Consider the following 19,283-nt stretch of genomic DNA (forward strand, 5'->3'; position numbering starts at 1 on the left):
ACAGAAATACAGTGTGCTTAAATTCCCCCAAGTAAATTCTCTTATCTTTCTCTGCAACGCGCCTGCAAGCACGTCAGGTGCGTTACAACAAGTAAATTTTATCCTGTTTACAGATAGAAGTAAAAACTCATAGTATCACAGTGTATTCACATTGAATACAAGTATATATGATTCTGTTTACATGTAGAAGTATAAACTCATTGTTAACCACCGAAATAAACGAGATGAAAATGTGGCTAACTCAGTGGCCAAAAGAGCCACGCTGCGATGTATTAAACACGACACGAGCTACAAAAGACGAAAACGGGAACAACAGGTTGCGACTGCAGCCACGACGAAAACAAAACAGAGTGACCTCGTTGCCGCATCTCCCTCCGTCTTCGACTGCGGCGGAAATGCAGAAAAAGGGTGAAACAAAAGAAGGGCGCTAACGCGAACATTTAGCTTTAGGTGTAAATGGGGTGGCGGAAGTGTAAGGGAGGGTAGCCTATAGCCAAACCAAAGGGTATTAGTTTAGCCAAGGTCAGACAAGTTCAGACTTGTCTGCCCCTCGGCAATGACTTGAACACACACACACACACGTACAGTATGATGCACAAAAAGGTGAACACCGATTTTTTTTTTAAAAGCCATCTATGGGTAGGTAATATTAACTGTATACTTTTTTTCAATAGAGGAAGGGTGGATTTGGCGGAAAACCACCATAAGCGGAGGCTGGGTAGTTTAAGTGTAGACACCTCTCTGTAATGCTTCTGGCGATAGGAATAAATGTCTGGAAAAAGTGTGTGTTGTATTTTTCTTAGACACCCGAACCCTTCCCCCCCCCCAGGTGAAGAAGAAAATTTATAGAATTATCTAACAATCACGATGTCAAACTCTTTCACCCGTCATTGTAATGATTACACCAAACAAGCACGTATGAAAACATTCAAATAAAAACGCATAATCATATGTTATAATAAAAATATTATTAGTGATCGATACTAATATATTTTATGTCATAAAACACAGGAAAAAAGGTTGTCTTATACGGGGCTTGAACCGCCGCAATCCGTGCATGAAGCCAATGCTATACCATCAAGCCATTATAACTTAAAGATTACTCTTTCGGATATCTATATATCGTGTTATTTCATGAAGGCAAACTTAAAAAAAAAAAATATATATATATTTTTCCATTTCCCAAGCATGCCGCGCAATTCTATATATTCATACCAGATATCAGTTATAAAATTTGAAAGATTTGACAGGATTAGATCTCGGGTCTCCCGCGTCGCAGCCCGAAACACAACGGTTGTGCCCACGAACAGTATAATATTACTTTACCAGTAATACCTATGAGTTTCCGTTGTATTTTTCGTATATTTGCGCAAATGGAAATGAAATATCATGAATATTAAAAAATTGCATAAAAACAACATAAATAAAAGCAACTCAAAATCAATTAAAATATTTTATTAATACTTGGTCCAATAACCTTCATTTTCGATTACAATTTGCAATCTTTTAGTTACAGAATTTGCTAGTTTTTGCCAATAAGTAGGCTTCCCACTATAATTTTCCCAAATCCCATTGGCTCTATCAAAAACTTCATCCGCCGACCGAGGACGGAAAAATTCAGAGTCTTTTACCATGTCCCCCCAAACATTTTCAATGGGATTGATGTCGGCTCCCTTTGGCGGCCATGGAAGTAGCTCAATTTCATCCTGATGGTCGTCAAACCACTGCTTGATTATTCTGGATTGATGAATTGGCGACCTATCCTGAATAAATTTGATACGCCTGCCGGGATATCTTGCGTGAATGGAAGGAAGAAGAACGTCCCCAAGAATCTGCAAATATTTTTCGCTGTTGAACTTTCCTTCGATCCTGACAAAATCCCCCGCACCACTTGAGGAAAACCATGCCCAAACGGGCACCGTTTTTCTACCGCTTCCATCTTTAATTTGAATATGGTTGGCGTCGAAGCGAGTGCCGTTCGTTCTATAGGCAAACACCCGCCCGCACTCGTCAGACCTTAATGATAAGTAATTAGAGCATTACACACGATACACTTGCACAACATTTAATAGTAATACCCAAATGATTTTTCATCCGAGAAAATTACGTCTTCCCACCATTCAAGCTGCCTGGTAACGTAATTAGCGGCAAAAATTAACCTCTGTTCCGCGTGCGCCGGCGACAGAAAAAATTTTTGCGCAGCCCGACGAGGATGAATCTTTTGTTTCTTAAGAACACGAATAATTGTTGATCGACAAACGTCAATCTGCGTAACATCTTAATACAAAACACGGCTACATTGAAAGGTAAGTAATAGAGAAAGTTTGAATTTCACCTGCGATTTCTTGGGCGGTAGTAATCGGTTTTGCTAACGCCGCAGAAACTATATCATCTTCATTGGCCTGAGTTAATTTTTTGGTTTTCCCTGAACCCGCTTTTCTTGCTACATCACCAGTTTCTTCATACCTTTTTTTCCAGCGCACTACAGTAGCAACAGACACCCCTAATTTTGCGCTGATCCATCGAACGGATTTGCCAGCTTCCGCAAACGCAACTATGGAAGCGCGTTCTTTGGAATTAAGCATTTTACTGCCACGGTCTTCGCCAAACATAGCTGTTTTGCCACACAATTGTAACTGAGCCCCCAAAAAATTAGCTGCAAAGTCACGTGGCAATATTTAAGCAAAAAAGAGGTAGGGTTACGAAAGGGAAACATGAAAAATTATGTCTGTTTTCCGTTTTCTACGAGTCGCTTGCTGCAAAAAGTCACATAAAGTTTTATGTTTTGTATGACCTATCTTAAGGTTTTGTGACATTTGTAAACATATGGCCTTGGGAACAAAAAAGAAAAAGAAAAAGAAAAAGGAAGTTCTGTAATGTTTGGAAATATCGGCCAATATAAAACCGATTTATTGTTATTCATCAATATGATAGTAAACATATTTCATCAGCAAACGGCACATGAGTTCAGCTTTCACCTGCGACGCGGGAGACCCGAGATCTAATCCTGTCAAATCTTTCAAATTTTATAACTGATATCTGGTATGAATATATAGAATTGCGCGGCATGCTTGGGAAATGGAAAAATATATATATATATTTTTTTTTTTAAGTTTGCCTTCATGAAATAACACGATATATAGATATCCGAAAGAGTAATCTTTAAGTTATAATGGCTTGATGGTATAGCATTGGCTTCATGCACGGATTGCGGCGGTTCAAGCCCCGTATAAGACAACCTTTTTTCCTGTGTTTTATGACATAAAATATATTAGTATCGATCACTAATAATATTTTTATTATAACATATGATTATGCGTTTTTATTTGAATGTTTTCATACGTGCTTGTTTGGTGTAATCATTACAATGACGGGTGAAAGAGTTTGACATCGTGATTGTTAGATAATTCTATAAATTTTCTTCTTCACCTGGGGGGGGGGAAGGGTTCGGGTGTCTAAGAAAAATACAACACACACTTTTTTCCAGACATTTATTCCTATCGCCAGAAGCATTACAGAGAGGTGTCTACACTTAAACTACCCAGCCTCCGCTTATGGTGGTTTTCCGCCAAATCCACCCTTCCTCTATTGAAAAAAAGTATACAGTTAATATTACCTACCCATAGATGGCTTTTAAAAAAAAAATCGGTGTTCACCTTTTTGTGCATCATACTGTACATACAGACATACAATACGAAAATTAAATTAACATTAATTACTAATGACTTCTGTCGTTAACAGCGGGGCCTGTTACTGATTAAAGAGAGATACAATTATACATCAGTAACATCAAATACATTCAGATTCTAATAGGCATAATTTGGACACCGGGCGGTGGTATTCTCCAGTAGAGGTCTTGTCGAACACCGACCTGACGATTCCATCTGGACTGGGGATGATCCGAGTTACTCGACCATTAGGCCAATGTTCGGGGCCAGAACAAGCAAGGTATCGTCCACAGCCAAATTCTTCTTATCGAAAAGCCATTTTCGACGGTCAGTGAGTGTGGGGAGATATTATTGAAGCCATCGGCGGCAAAAATGTGTCGTCATGACTTGCAAAGCTTCCCAATGTTTTCGAGAATACAGTTTCTCGTCCTCGATGACGTTGTAAGGACGGGGAATGAAAATAGTTTTCCTTACTTTTAATATTGAATATGGGGAATAGTTGTGTGTGATGATGATGAGTTTATTGTTGCACAGAGTTTTTGGCAAAGACCGAGATAACAGTTAACAAGACGAGTCCGATTTAAAGAGACTTACTGATGAAGACTGCAAAAGAGACTGACACAAGACTGACTCAAGTCTGACTGAAGACTGACTGAAGACTGACTGAAGACTGACTGACAATCGGGGAAAAGGGCAACATTTATACGAAGGAGCAAGGTCACTTAGGGTCAGGTGTCGCAAAGGGAATTAATATTTTGTGTGTAAATGTAACACCTATGTGGAGAATTCACACGTTTGAAGGCCAGGTAGAAGGGAGATTGGAGGCCGGAGCCATCGGTAGATGACCTATCGGTGGAAGAGGGGAAAAGGGTTGTAAGCGTGGGAAAGGAGAAAGGGATGTAAGGAACGCGGCTGACCGTTCCTTACATAACATCCCGTGCCGAAAGATTGCGTCCCGCAATCTATAAATAGATATAAGGTCAAATCTGGATCGGGAAAACAAAGGTGCGACTTTTTTTAATTTTTATTTTTGAAGAGGGGACGTGTTTTCCGCAGCGGCGAGAATCCAGAGGTCCAAGAATGCGGAGATCCACCCGGTATCTGTAATGCCAGAAACGTCTGTAACATAGGCAGGTCCAGGGCTGAAATGTCCGTAGATGCATGAGCGTTGAACTCGACGTGGTCTCTTCGGATTCAGACGTCTTCTTCAGTTCGTTAGCTCTTGTGGCTGAGAGGGGGTGTCTAAACCTAGTACACCTTGCCTGTCAGAAAGGGGAGAATGGCGACTGGGACAATGTCTATTTCTTAGCACATCATCTCGCGGCAGTCGAAGGATAATGGGGGATGCGCTCCGTCTGGCGGAGGATAATTGTATATAATTTTTGAAGATTTTTTTTTGTGCACCGATGAAAACCAAATTTGATATTAGACCTTTAAAGTTAGTTTTGAGGCTTAGGTTGTTGTAAAAAATAAAATAGTCAAGGGAATTAGAAAAAGAATGGTGATGTCAGCCAAGTCATTTGAAACAGTAAATGCATTGATCGATAGTCCGTGGGTGAATCTCCTTTCCGTGATGGGTCAAATATCCGTGGATAAATCTTCTTTCCTTGGTGGCTGTTGAGTCACTTGTGCTAATGAACATGTTGGTGATAGTAAATTGTGTTTGGAAGTACGATGAGAATGGCGAAAAACTTGGTCAAGAATCGGCTGTTGGAGATGGTTGGTGACGTCGTCTTAATTTTCAATTTGGAAAGAGTATAGAGGTATGGTGGAGAAAAGTGGTATTTTTCATCTTTACATAGGGCCTTGGGGTGTATAATTGATCGCTGAGTCGCTGAATACTGTTGTAGGGGCCTTTTAAAGCTGTAAGGTACTTTTCAAATTTCTTGAACTGCTCCCAATATTTTGGTAGAATGGACTTAATCAGGGTTTTGAAAAGGAGGTTGTTGAACTGCTTTTTGATGCATGATGGTCTGAAGTTAACAGCAGATGAAGCGGTTGTTCTAGTAAAACAAAGAGCCGAACACTTTAAGGTAGTATTTATTGGTGAATAGGTAGTATCTTTGATATTGCTCGGTTCTCGATGGCAATGTGTTTGAATTTCTTCAGTTGACGAAAAAAGGCTATTTATCTTGATATTCTTCGGGAAGACTTGGTCCTCGTTTTGGTAGTAAGAGATGGCTGTTAAATCTTCTTGAACAATCGTTAAGGGAGTGCATTTTGTTAAAGATTCGTTTTCCTCCAATTTTGTCGAGGCTTCATTTGAGGATTGATCTCCTATCATTGTTGGAAGTTCAATGGTGATGGAAAAAGCTTCGCTGGTGCCTATGCTTGTGTTATCTGACGTTTGTTTGGCACTGATGATTATAGCAGGTTCTTGTGTAGGAACTTGAGTTTCAAACTTACTTGTAGAAATGTCTCTCAAAATTTTTCCAAATTTCTTCAATTGACGTGTAATTTTTTCGTTCCATACTGTCTTAAGCATCGTCGTATTTATCTTGATAGTTTTTTGCATTTTGAATTAATTTTTCAGTAACGGATGGATGGCGCTAAAATGTTACTTTAGGTTAACGTGGCACTGGTTAAAGTCTTTTCGGGGGTTCAGGGTACGAAGTTCACTGTCACCAAATGTAAGGACGGGGAATGAAAATAGTTTTCCTTACTTTTAATATTGAATATGGGGAATAGTTGTGTGTGATGATGATGAGTTTATTGTTGCACAGAGTTTTTGGCAAAGACCGAGATAACAGTTAACAAGACGAGTCCGATTTAAAGAGACTTACTGATGAAGACTGCAAAAGAGACTGACACAAGACTGACTCAAGACTGACTGAAGACTGACTGAAGACTGACTGAAGACTGACTGAAGACTGACTGACAATCGGGGAAAAGGGCAACATTTATACGAAGGAGCAAGGTCACTTAGGGTCAGGTGTCGCAAAGGGAATTAATATTTTGTGTGTAAATGTAACACCTATGTGGAGAATTCACACGTTTGAAGGCCAGGTAGAAGGGAGATTGGAGGCCGGAGCCATCGGTAGATGACCTATCGGTGGAAGAGGGGAAAAGGGTTGTAAGCGTGGGAAAGGAGAAAGGGATGTAAGGAACGCGGCTGACCGTTCCTTACAACGTCGTCTTCGGTGTTAGGCGAGCTCTGGACTAACAAAAAATGATTAGGGGTAAGTGGTTCGGGATCTCGAGGGTCCACACTGACATAGGTCAGTGGACGTCCATTCAACAACGATTCGGCCTGAATCACGAAACCACGTAAAAGCTCTTCGGTAAGCGGACGTGATTCCACAATGGCCTCCAGAGCCACCTTTGCTGATTTTACGAGACTTTCCCAAACGCCTCCGAAATGTGGCGCTAATGGTGGTGAAATATGCCATTCGATTTCTTGTTTCACCATTTGACCAACGATGTTTTGCTTCTTGAGACGCTCGATGCCTTGTTGGATTGCCTTGTCTCCAGCAACAATTTGAGTTCCATTATCGCTAAACACGACTGACGGGCGACCTCTTCGGGCGGTGAACGAAGCAAAGGCGATAAAAAAAGACGACAAGTCGAGTGAGGCTGCAACTTCCAAGTGTACCGCTCTAGTGTTGAGACAGGTTATCAGAAAAACATATCGTTTTACTTTGCGACGATAAATGGTGATGTTGCACGGGCCGAAATAGTCCAAACTCACATGAGTGAATGGACGTTGGAACGAAATAAGACGATGACGCGGAAGCGGGGCCATTAAAGGAATGCAGGGAGTAGCTCTATGGCGTTTGCAAGTAAAGCACTTGTGCAGATACCTTTTGATAGCCACTCGTCCTTTAATGATCCAATATTGAGACCTTATTGAGCTGAGCAGTCTTTCTGGAGATGGGTGAAACAGGAGATCATGCTCTCTCATGACGATTAAACGCGTGAGGGGATGATCGTGAGGCAGGATTTTGGGATGCTTGATGTCGAACGAAAGGGGGGCGTAATTCAAGCGACCTCCTACTCGCAGTATTCCTTCTTCATCCAGAAATGGTGATAAAGTAATCAGCGTCGAACTCAATTTTAAAGATTTTTTATCCTTTAAAGCCTCTATTTCTTCGGAATATATCTCCAATTGCGCAGATTTGATGCAATGATTAGCAGCGTGCTGAATGCATTTGACACCAATGCGTGATTTGTCACGATCCAGCAATTTCAATTTCGAGTTGGAAATGAAACGAAGGATCCATGAAACAATTTGCATCACTACGTCGTAGTTGGAATTTCGTTCCAAAAGTGAGCGGAGCCTATTTTCTTCAGCGGGGCCGTAAACAAGCCCAATCCAGTTGGAGGCTGATACCCCTTGATCTTCGACAGAAGGTTCGGGAAGTTTAATGGTTATCGGCTAGGCGTATTCTTCTTGCTGCAAGAAGTCTGGCCCATTAACCCAACGGTAATTCTCCATCATCTCATCAGGGATAAGTCCTCTGCTGCACTCGTCAGCTGGATTTTTGATTCCTGGGACATGTCTCCATTCAGTTGGTTGAGAATGCTCTAAGATTTCGGATATTCGATTTGCGACGAACGTCTGAAAGCGACATGTCTTTGTGGCTATCCACTGAAGGTCAGTTTTCGAGTTAGACCAATAGATGATTTGATTGTTCCACTAGGTTGAATTACTTCGGGAACTTGGTCATCCCAGTCAACACCGACAAGCCACAATTCTTGTAGAATTCTTTTGGCGCTAAGGATCACTGGTGATAAAAACCCCATTGAGTCATACAAGGTAGACACAGCACTCAAGATCCGACGCTTAGTACTCGCTTTGACGTCGGTTTTAACATCAAAGATGAAGCTGTCAATTTTGCTGTCATATAAAACACCTAAGGTTCTCTCCGTGGGCAAATCCTCTAGATCCAAATTCAGGCGAGGTTGATTACGATCACCTTCTGGTACACGTGACAATACCCGTCGAGATAAAGAGAGACATTGGTTCAGATGGAATCCTCTAGCAATGCTGTAGAATCTTTGACCACTCGACTAGCCTCCTCTTTCGTGTAAAAAGAATCCAGAAGGTTATCTACATAGAAGTTCTTGTAGACTCGTTCAGCGGCTTCAGAAAATTCATCGCGATATCATCCGAAGCATCGAAGACCACTCTAACCTTTTCAGGTTTCCGAGGATTTACGACTCCATGTTGGGGAAGGTACCAATTTCTCCCAAAGGTGCCCTTCAGTTCACTTTCTTTGAGAGGCCGAGCGAATCCCTTTGCCACATAGTCATCGATTACGGCTTTGTATCTCTCAGCAAAATTAGAATTGTGAACGAATTTGTTTTCGATAGAGAAAAGTCGATGCAATGCACTATTGTAATTGTCGGGTAATGCGATATCATCTGAAACCCATGGTATTCCTACTTCATACCTGGTTCCGTCGAATTGAATAGTTGCATCGAATTTCTTCCTCGCTAGTTTATGCTCGGTTGATTCTAGCGGTTGAGCTAGAGTTACAATTGGAAAGATTTCCGTTTCCAACAATTTCTCAACTTGGCGCAAAAGCAATGCTTCCGTCGGTGATTCTTGTACATGGTAGCAGCGTTTTTGCACAGTCAGCAAGGGTTTGTTCGAACGACAAACCGTTGAATCATGTTGCTGTGTCCCTAATGTTAGATCGCCAACGCAAGTCCAACCAAATGGCTTCAATAAACCAAAAAGAGCGTCAGTTCCAACAGGAGGTAGTCTTTCATCGAGACGTAAGTGCAGCCATTGGTTTCCCGCTCCAAAAATGATGGTTGGTTCTCCAATATCAACCAGTTTTACGTCTTTGAGATCAGGGTAACGACTTCGGATCTCCATTAACTCTTTCGGTGGGCATGGTAACTTTAGGTACTGAGTCGGCACAGTAGAGTCCTGCTTTAAATCCGATTCCAAAGATCTATCATGAGCCTTCACAGTCGGACTAACCGTAGTTGATTGAAACTGTGGGTCTTGGCCGTGAAACGAGCCAAAGGATACATTCCTTGCATTCCTTTTGCATTTGAGCTGTTTAGCTACATCCTCTCGAATTAAGTTAACGGTCGCTACTGTATCTAGAAAAGCGAAAGTTTCTATTTCCACCCCGTTAGCTTGAAGTAAAACAGGAACGATAGCTAGGGAAGTGTTGATAGCGGTATTCCTGTTATTAATGGTCATTGCGCGACCATCAGATGACTTTGCTGGTGACTGGACTGTGTTTTTAGTTGCTGAAGTATTCACGGGATAAACTCGAGGCACTCCGTGCAATAAGGGATGGTGTCGTTGACCACAGTTCCCAATGTTGCAGACGATTTCGGTGGGACACTCAGTTCCCCGATGTATTCCAATCAGACACCTAAAACATAATCGTTTCTCTTTTACCCACTCCACTCTAGCTGTAACATCTAGATCTTTGAATGTGGAATAGGTTTTTATCGAATGGGCGTTATCACAATAAATGCATTTCCTAATAACGCTTTTCTTCAGCGATAACGAATTACTCTCAGAGGGAGGACTTTGCTGCGGTGTCTTGACTGGTGGAGTTGTGGAGGTTTGTAAAAAAACAGGACCTTTTCCAAAGAGAGGGTTTGGTGGAAGGATTAGCACTTCCCACTTTCTTTTCTTTCTGTGTAGCTGGTGATCTATGAGTAGACGGCCTGGTAATCAAATCACCCATCACCATCTCGTCTATCCACTTTGCTAGATCCTTGAGATTAGCTCGTGTTGGAGTCATCCGGTACACTTTTACGCCCTTAGTTACACGGTACACTTTCACGCCCGTACTTACACGACAGGAGAGTCATCCTTGCTTATACTACAAACGGAAACTTGTTGTTTATGATTTATATCTATGTTAACCCTTCAACTCGAAAATCACTGTCATTTTATGAACCAGTTGAATAAAACACACAATGTTCAGGACTTGTGATTGGTTTTGAACAAAAATATCATAACTTAATTTAAGATCTAAACTATGAATCAAACAATAATTCCTTAAACTCAAAATCACTGTCATTTAAGAATCAGTGGAATAAAACACACAATGTTCAGTACTTGTTATTGGTTTTGAATAAAAATATTATATTTTCATTTAAGATCTAAACTGTGAATCAAACGAAAATTCAAGAGGTACCATTACACGACAGGAGAGTCATCCTTTCTTATGCTACAAACCGAAACTTGTTTTTGTTGATTTATATTTATGTTAACCCTTTAACTCGAAAGTCACTGTCATTTTATGAATCAGTGGAAAAAAACACACAATGTTCAGTACTTGTTATTGGTTTTGAATAAAAATATCATAACTTAATTTAAGATCTAAACTGGGAATTAAACGAAAATTCAAGAAGTACCATTACACGACAGGAGAGTCATCCTTGCTTATACTACATACGGAAACTTGTTTATGTTCATTTCTATTTATGTTTACCCTTCAACTCGAAAATCACTGTCATTTTATGAAAGAGTGGAATAAAACACACAATGTTAAGTACTTTTTTAGTGGTTTTAAATAATAATATCATGACTTAATTTAAGATCTAAGCTGTGAATCAAACGAAAACTCAAGAGGTACCATTACACGACAGGAGAGTCATACTTGCTTATACTACAAACAGAACTTGTTATTGGTTTTGAAAAAAAATATCATGACTTAGTATAAGATCTTATTTGTGAGTCGAACAAAAATACAAAAGGGTACCATTACACGACAGGAGAGTCAATCTTGCTTATACTACAAACGGAAACTTGTTTTTGTTGATTTATATTTATGTTGTAAGGACTCCCGCTAGAGTGAAGACTTTAAGTAAAATTAAGTTAACTGCATTTAGTTAAGTGTTTGTACAACCTTATATTCCTTTCCCCCCCCCCCCATTGACCTCCTTTCCCTCGCTTTCTCTTTTATGACTGTCTTCCGCTTGACCGAGGTGTTGATGACACCCAGTCTTATCATTGACCTTGTTCCTTCTTTCACACCAGTTCGCATGGACTGCGAACTGGTAGCACATTCCTTCATCTTTATTGCCCACTCTAACCTTATAGCGTCCGCGTCTGGGGTGTGGTATAAAACCCACCGTCTCTTAGATGTTCGAGTTAGTTCCCCTTTTAGCAGTCGTGTGTAGTTGTTGCACTTTGTGTTCCCTACTATCGTGTAGAACGCTAATAACAAGTGTTGCAGAAATTAACGATTCGTGCCAAGACTCACCGTACGCACCGTGTCCTCTTATACATCGCCGCTCCCCGCTGCCAACCCGACCCGTGCTTCCAAACCCGACGTCGCGGTACTCACCGTCACCAACAAGGCGTTAACATGTCATCAACTCCAGCGTAAGTTACCTTCCATCTAACTTTGCTAGCTTTCCCTACCTTAGGTTCTCTTCATATCCGGGCAGCTGACGTGACTGGCTGACGGATCTTAACAAAAATAACCGTAAACCACCCACACAATCCGAAATACGACTTTTAATTGTACTAACACTATTTAATGTATTTATCACTCTGCTTGCGTGAAATCAAATCAGTCACGTCAGACGTGGCTTATTACTTATTGCATCTGGTGGCAGCGAAGTCGAACCATGACCTCGTTCCTTTTTTTTACCGCCTCGCGCCGCTACAAACAGATGATTCGCTCGTTCAGGCTCCGTGGTGCGGACACTATGCGTCACATGCACATTTAATGAACGGACATGCGTCGGGTAGTTTTCTGCGTAGCGTGATTGAACGTGAGGGTCGTTCTACCTTATTTATGTTGACAGAAGCCATCTCTATTTTTTGTCGAGTTCGTCCAGCGACGGATTTAGGATTCAGAAACCCCATTTTTTTTGTTTAAACACCACTCCCTTATTCTGCCGTGCAGTGAACCGTGATTGCTCACGCGGTAGTAGGAATTCACGAAGAGGGATTTTTGTGTATTTTCAAGCCAGAATATATTTGAGCCAATAATACTGTTCCACAATGCCCTCACGCTAAGTCACGCCGACTCACGCCGACTCCCGAAACCCTCAAACCGCCAGGAAAAAAATAATTCTTTTTTTTAAATTCTTGTTATGTCACTCATGCTCGTGCATAGACTACCCAGGGAAAGTTGGTAACCGTGATTGCTCACACGGGAGTAGAAATTCACGAAAAGGGATTTTTGCGTGCTTTCAAGCCAGTAGACCTTTAAGCCTACTGTTATTACTACTGTTCCACAAAGCATTCACGCTAAGTCACGCTGACTCCCGCCGACTCCCGAACACCCAAGATTTGGAGAAAAGGCCGCCTCACCCATTTAGCTTCGTTCCCGCGTGCATAACATCCGTGTAAAATTTTAATGGTAAAGGACGAGAGCAGCGCGGGAAAGAAGATTCCGCTTCTTAAGCGTTGGGGGAGGTCCTTCCGTCAATCCTTCCCATCATTCAGGACGGGCCCAGGACCAAACTAAGCCGCAGTAAACCAAAAATACATCGACGAACAATTAGAGAAGTTTGAAAACACCTGCAAGGAAAGCCAAGGGTCAGGAGAAGGATATTTAACGCCACAGGAAGTACGGGAACATGCAAACGAAGACGAGTGGGCACACCTGGGCGCCCGACCAAAAAACCCATACCCCCAACCAACAGCCCCCCTAGTAAATTTCGATATCCCCAACAACACAGACCGAAGGGAAGCACAATTCGCCCAGCAAAAAAACGTATTCCGGAACCACGCACAGTCCTTATTTAAAGACAGTGACACAGAGGAGGAGAGAAGAGAGCTGTTACGCCAAGCAAGCACTCTCCTACACGAAACAGACCCTTCCCACACACCTAGTAACCAGAAAATGACCTCCTTCCACAGCCAATATTAGCACTCCCGCATCCACGATATTCCAGAAGACGAGCTAATCTTCGAGCTCCAGCTTCATCTGGAAGCTAACGGCCGAATCCGCCTAAGTGACGAGCACACCAGGGTCTCGTTGCTTTCTCTTCTAGCGCTTTACCCCTCCCTCGATACTCCAACCAGACTTTTCGAATTTTTAAACCTACGGACGGGGTACACGCTAGTTCTACCTCGTTCGTACGACAGCAGTGATTCGCCCCTTCTATCGACGCACCAACCCCACCGCTGAGAACCGACACAGTACAGAGCACCGAGGAGCGGCTTATCGACGTACCCACCCCAGACTTTTCCAGACCCGACCCAAACTTACCCGATCCAACCGAGTTCAGTCCCGTGACGACCTTGGATCGCGATACAATCGAGGAAACACCCGGGAAGCCCAATCCCCGCAAAGAGACAGATAAATTTACACCTCCGACTTCGACAAGCACGCCAATCGCCTCGCCAACGATGTCCCACCAACACACCCTACATCCTACACCAGTGTCCGGCCCCCGATGCCCTACGTCGATGAAGACACCGTCAAACAGGAAGGTGTCATTTACACCAGTGCTCCCCCTGTATGAGGCGGGTGCAAGCAAACCGTCTCCAGTACAGGCGAGCACGTTCTTTGAGACGTACGAAAAATAATTGACCCGCCTCCTAGAAGCTGGCGTCGACACGAAGACAGCGGTCAACCCCACGAGAACCCTTGCCCAAGCAGAGCAGAACCAACCAACGGTAATCACAGACATCTTACAAGGAACCACCAACCCGTACCCGACTTCAACACTACAGAGGGTCACCCCATTACCCGTACCACAGTGGGGTTATAACACCTCCCCCCCCCCCACCAATCCGTTTACCCCATTTGGACAACCCTCCCAGAGCATTGCCCTGCAAGGTTTCGTAGCTTCAACACCAGTCAACCCACCATCCAGTGGGCAGCAAAACCCCCACTGGCTAAACACACAACCACCCTCCACCCTACACCCAAGAATCCCAAGTACCAGCTGTCACTCATCCGTAACAAGTGTAGTCATAGACGACAAAATTAGGAGGGCACAACAGGAACAGGCAATGCAAGCCTCTGGTTCAGTGACAATCTTTTGCGATCGTCAGAGTTCTGGTCGTTTCGACGGTTGGGTGGCTCACATGCAATCAGCCCTCGATCTAGGCAACTTTGATGAAGCTAGGAAATTACGCTTAATGCGCTCTAAACTCTACGGAGAGGCTGCTGAAGAATTCGAAACATTCAAATTAGACATTCCTATCCGATCCCAAGAGTACGCAGCAGTGAAAGCACGACTCTTCAAACTCTTCCACTCGACAGAAACGCGGTCACAAAGGAGTGTCCAGTTTCACAACATGAAGAGGGAGCCGGAGGAAAACATGCGCCGCTACGCAAATCGTATCCGCAAGGCGTTCCATATAGCTTACCCTATGGATGGGATATTAGATTCAGCTACCGCCGCATCCCGGGAGCAAATGATGATGGACAGGTTTCTGGAAGGTCTACCTAGCGACGTGCAAGTCCCCTTACAGTATAAAAAGTTTGCATCGTTCGAGACGCTTATCGATCGAGCCGAACTTACCGCATTAGCTATTGAAGAATCACAGACGAGAGTTAAAATCCATGCAGCATACTCATCAACGAACGCCACAACCCATCAAAATGGACTGACCAGCGTGCTGGAAGCCCTAAATCGCTTTAGCACAAAGGTTGACCAAAGTGCCACGACTCACAACGCGGAACTATAACAGAGTCTAGCAGAAATAAAAAGGCAATTAGAACAGAGGCTCTCTCAGGTTGGTGGAAGACAGAGATACCCGAACGTGACGCAGCCCGAAGCTTTTAAAACGGCAGCCCTTTTTGCGAATTCCACAACACCTGGGGGTTCCACACCGAAACAGACTGTTTCACCAAGCTACAACAAAAGAACGAACTTTGCCACCTGTGCCGAAACATAGGGCACCGACATAATTTCTGCCCTACAATCCGGAACCCAAGACCCCCTCCACCATCAGGGTATTATCCCAACACTCCAGCGACACCAACCGGCAACCTGCGGTCGCAGGCGGAAAGCTAGAAACCACCGAATCAATTGTTGGGCCACTCGGTGGGTGCCCCAAGCCCCAACAATTTTTCAAATCCGTGTCCAACCAAGTTACCACCCCCAGAATTAGACTAAGAGAAGGGAATTGTTCATTCAAAGCGTTAGTAGACAGTGGAGCAGGCAAAAGCCTCATAAGTAGTCGACTCTTCGAAAGACTACAGCAACAAATGTAAGAATTCAGACACACAAGAGAAGTAGCGGTAAACCTTTTCGATATAAGCAACAGGCGCCTGGTCTGCCAGGGCACCGTAATAGTAGATGTTCTCGTCGAGGACGAGAGGCCCCGTGAACCATTTCAACAAGAGTTATCGTCATTCTGGAAATTATGGAAGAATGCGTACTAGGTTTAGACGCTCTTTATGAAAATAATGTCACGTGGAGATCACGTGACATACGCGTGAGACACACCCCACACTCATCTCCTTCTTGGAAACAACCAAGAGCGAATGTACGAGTACATTCGACCTTGCTTTGTCTGAATGTTGCGTTAGCAACACAGGACGTTTACACCTTCTCTAACGCTTCGGGGAAACAAGCAAGGGCGAATGTACTCAAACATTCGGCCTTGCTTTGTAGTAAATGGTTAAAGGTATCTTCTTCTTTTATAGAAACAAGCAAGGGCGGATGTACCCGTACAACCGGCCTTGCTTAGTAATAAGTCATGCAGTTGGTCGGTATGGTTATCTCGATTGTTCGTAGAAACAGCAAGGATGAAAGCACTCGATGATTCAACCTTGCTGTTCGCCTACCATAAATAGGCGATGTAGTGTCTCTTGAATGCAATGTTCTTACTTGACGTCCTAAAGTGTGGACGTCCTAATACACTCGTGTTACACATCACCCCCAAGTGTAACAAATGGTGGAGATGCAGCATTACTAAGGAGACAAGGCAAGGAAGTTTATCTTATAGTATTATTCATTGTCAGAGGTGAAAATCGTTTATGGGCTCTACCACAAGCGGCTTAACCAACGGGTTGTGCCAAATCTTAAATTGTTGGATACGGAGCCACGTTTTCGGCTGACAGTGGGTAAGACTATTTGGTTTCTATTAGCTTTCTCTCGAGGAAATCGTTTATTACTGTGACAAGATTTTGAGGTATTGTAATGCAGCAAGACATTAATAATTTTTTTTTGCCGGAGGTAAATGAGGAAGTCATCGAATCGACGTTTGCCTAGTTGTCCAAGGAATCCGAGCAGACGTTTACACCCTTTGCCTCCATCTACGCGCCAGGTACCGGAACAACAGCTGGAAGAAAAAACTGTTGGGCCGGACAGCACAGAGGACGTAGTGGGGAGTGGGAAGCGGGTAATCCAGGCTGAAAAAACGTTGGAGAGTACTGCGAAAGATCTTGAAGAATCTTACGTAGACAAGAGTATTGAGGCAGCTAAAGAAGGTAGCGAAAAAAGTGAAGACGACGAGTTGGAGAGTACTGCGAAAGATCTTGAAGAATCTAACGTAGACAAGAGTATTGAGACAGCACAAGACAGTAGCGAAAAAAGCGAAGAAGCCGAGTTGGAAATTACTACGAACGATCTTGAAGAATCCGACGTAGAAGGGAGTATTGACGACGCACACGAAAGTAGTGACGGAAGCGAAGAAGAGGTAAACGTGGACAGCGCTGACGAGGAGCAGTTATTTTCAGATACTGATAGTGATTCAGGTACTGGCATTATGCCTCCTCAGATAAAATTTTTGATTCCGAAGGTCTTTAAGGCAACGCCAGAAGATGACGCCTTCGACTGGCTTGAGCGTTACGAGTCAACGGGAGCGTACAATCAATGGGGCGATACGGAGCTAAGGGCGAATTTCAGCATGTATCTGGACGGGCAAAAAAATGGTACCTTGCTCCACACTGCCGACGGAGTGGCGTGATTTACCCATACGACCGGGGGTTGGCCTCAACGCAGCTGATATTCCGGCAGTAACCGGAGTCAGAACACTGTTTTTGAAAGAATTTCAGCTGTCGGAGCCAATATATCCGTTTGAACTTCTGATCATGGTACTATTACTGGTGTTGGCAACAACTTATCTCAGTTACCAAATTGTTTGGTGGAGAGGCCGTATGAGGGCCCACGAACAATTAAATGTTCAAGACGATCACTTCCTACCGCACCTCGAACAGGTGGCAGAGGTTTGACACGACATTTCCTTTTTGAATGTTTCTTTTTGGGTGTTCTTTTGGAATTTTTGTTTTCGGGATTTTTTGTTTGTTCTTTAATTTGGTGTGTTGGGTTTTCTGATTAAGGGTTTTAGGGCTTTTGGGGTTACCGTTCTGGGGGTTTTATTTTAGTTATCAAGCGGTCGGGGGCGACCGCCTTCACAAGGGGGGATCTGTCACGTGGAGATCACGTGATATACGCGTGAGACACACCCCACACTCACATCCTTCTTGGAAACAAGCAAGGGCGAATGTAAGAGTACATACGACCTTGCTGTGTCTGAATGTTGCGTTAGCAACACAGGACGTTTACACTTTCTCTAACGCTTCGGGGAAACAAGCAAAGACGAATGTACTCAAACGTTCGGCCTTGCTTTGTAGTAAATGGTTAAAAGTATCTTTTTCTTTTGTAGAAACAAGCAAGGGCGGATGTACTCGTACAACCGGCCTTGCTTAGTAATAAGTCATACGGTTGGTCGGTATGGTTATCTCGATTGTTCGTAGAAACAGCAAGGGTGAAAGCACTCGATGATTCAACCATGCTGTTCGCCTACCATAAATAGGCGATGTAGTGTCTCTTGAATGCAATGTTCTTACTTGACTTCCTAAAAAGTGGACGTCCTAATACACTCGTGTTACACTTCACCCCCAAGTGTAACAATAAGTTTATGATCGACGGTCGTGAGAGGCGAGTCTATCGAGAGAGGGAGTCTGATCAACTCCAAAACGATGACAAACGTACAATGATGGTGGCTGTTAAAACGAAAATACCTCCATCATCCGCATGCGTGGTGGAGAGCGAGAATAGTGACGTCAAGCTCTCTCAACACTGCCTGTTTTCTAGTAAAAAACCCATGGTTACCCGCCGTTCTTCGACTGGATTCCTTCGTCTCTAAAAAACGTGACAATGGGATGTTCAGAATTGTGAAAGTCAACGAAACAAACCACACTATCTCCCTTCCTCGCTACACCATCTTAGGTCATGTGGTTTTCGAGCCACCTACACTCATAGCATCTTGTTCCACCAAGCCTACCACCATCGACCCCACCATCTTCGAAGCCTCCCTCCCAGATGTTACGGAAACCATAAATGGGGAATTGCGAAAATTTCTCCTTGAAAAACAAAATATCTTCGCATTTCAAACACGCAATCTGGGGAACACGGGCCTGGTCAAACACATTATTGACACTCAGGGGCAAGGGCCCATCCGCCAAAGGCAATACAGAGCATCCCCCCGTCAACGAGAGGTTGCAAAGAAAATCATCGACGAACTACTAGCAAACAATATTATACGACCCTCCCTCTCCCCTTGGGCGGCCCCAATAGTGTTAGTAAAGAAGGTGACAGGTGTCGACCGCCTGTGAATTGACTACAGAAAACTAAATGCGATCACAAAGAAGGACTCCTTTCTTCGTGCCCGCACACCTTGCCTTTCTCCGCTTCAACCTTGCCCCGCATTGACGACGTGCTTGACCTGTTACAAGGCCAAAAATGCTTTTCCACTCTAGATCTGGCATC

The 19,283-nt window shown here is 43.4% G+C and overlaps 1 protein-coding gene and 1 pseudogene across 1 annotated transcript; one reads left to right on the forward strand and one right to left on the reverse strand.

The window, feature by feature from the left end:
- Nucleotides 1-5,299: 5,299 nt before the first annotated feature.
- Nucleotides 5,300-7,902, reverse strand: LOC123477571. The gene is made up of 3 exons (XM_045180955.1): nt 6,796-7,902; nt 5,467-6,165; nt 5,300-5,401 (listed from the first exon to the last, which is right to left on the reverse strand). Exons 1-3 carry the CDS (start codon nt 7,900-7,902, stop codon nt 5,300-5,302), a joined length of 1,908 nt encoding a protein of 635 aa, XP_045036890.1.
- Nucleotides 7,903-14,541: 6,639 nt separating this feature from the next.
- Nucleotides 14,542-19,129, forward strand: LOC116935571 (annotated as a pseudogene).
- Nucleotides 19,130-19,283: the final 154 nt, after the last annotated feature.

Source organism: Daphnia magna, unplaced genomic scaffold (assembly GCF_020631705.1).
Source record: "Daphnia magna isolate NIES unplaced genomic scaffold, ASM2063170v1.1 Dm_contigs092, whole genome shotgun sequence".
In the NCBI taxonomy this organism is placed as follows: domain Eukaryota; kingdom Metazoa; phylum Arthropoda; class Branchiopoda; order Diplostraca; family Daphniidae; genus Daphnia; species Daphnia magna.

What these genes read in the sequence shown, in the direction of transcription:
- LOC123477571 (XM_045180955.1), bottom strand. Translation starts at nt 7,902, where the DNA reads ATGCAAATTGTTTCATGGATCCTTCGTTTCATTTCCAACTCGAAATTG. An exon ending in CTAACACCGAAGACGACGTT is followed by an intron (nt 6,166 to 6,795) that starts GTAAGGAACGGT and finishes AAAACTATCAAG; the next exon opens with ATAAATACGACGATGCTTAA. An exon ending in TATACACCCCAAGGCCCTAT is followed by an intron (nt 5,402 to 5,466) that starts GTAAAGATGAAA and finishes TTGAAAATTAAG; the next exon opens with ACGACGTCACCAACCATCTC.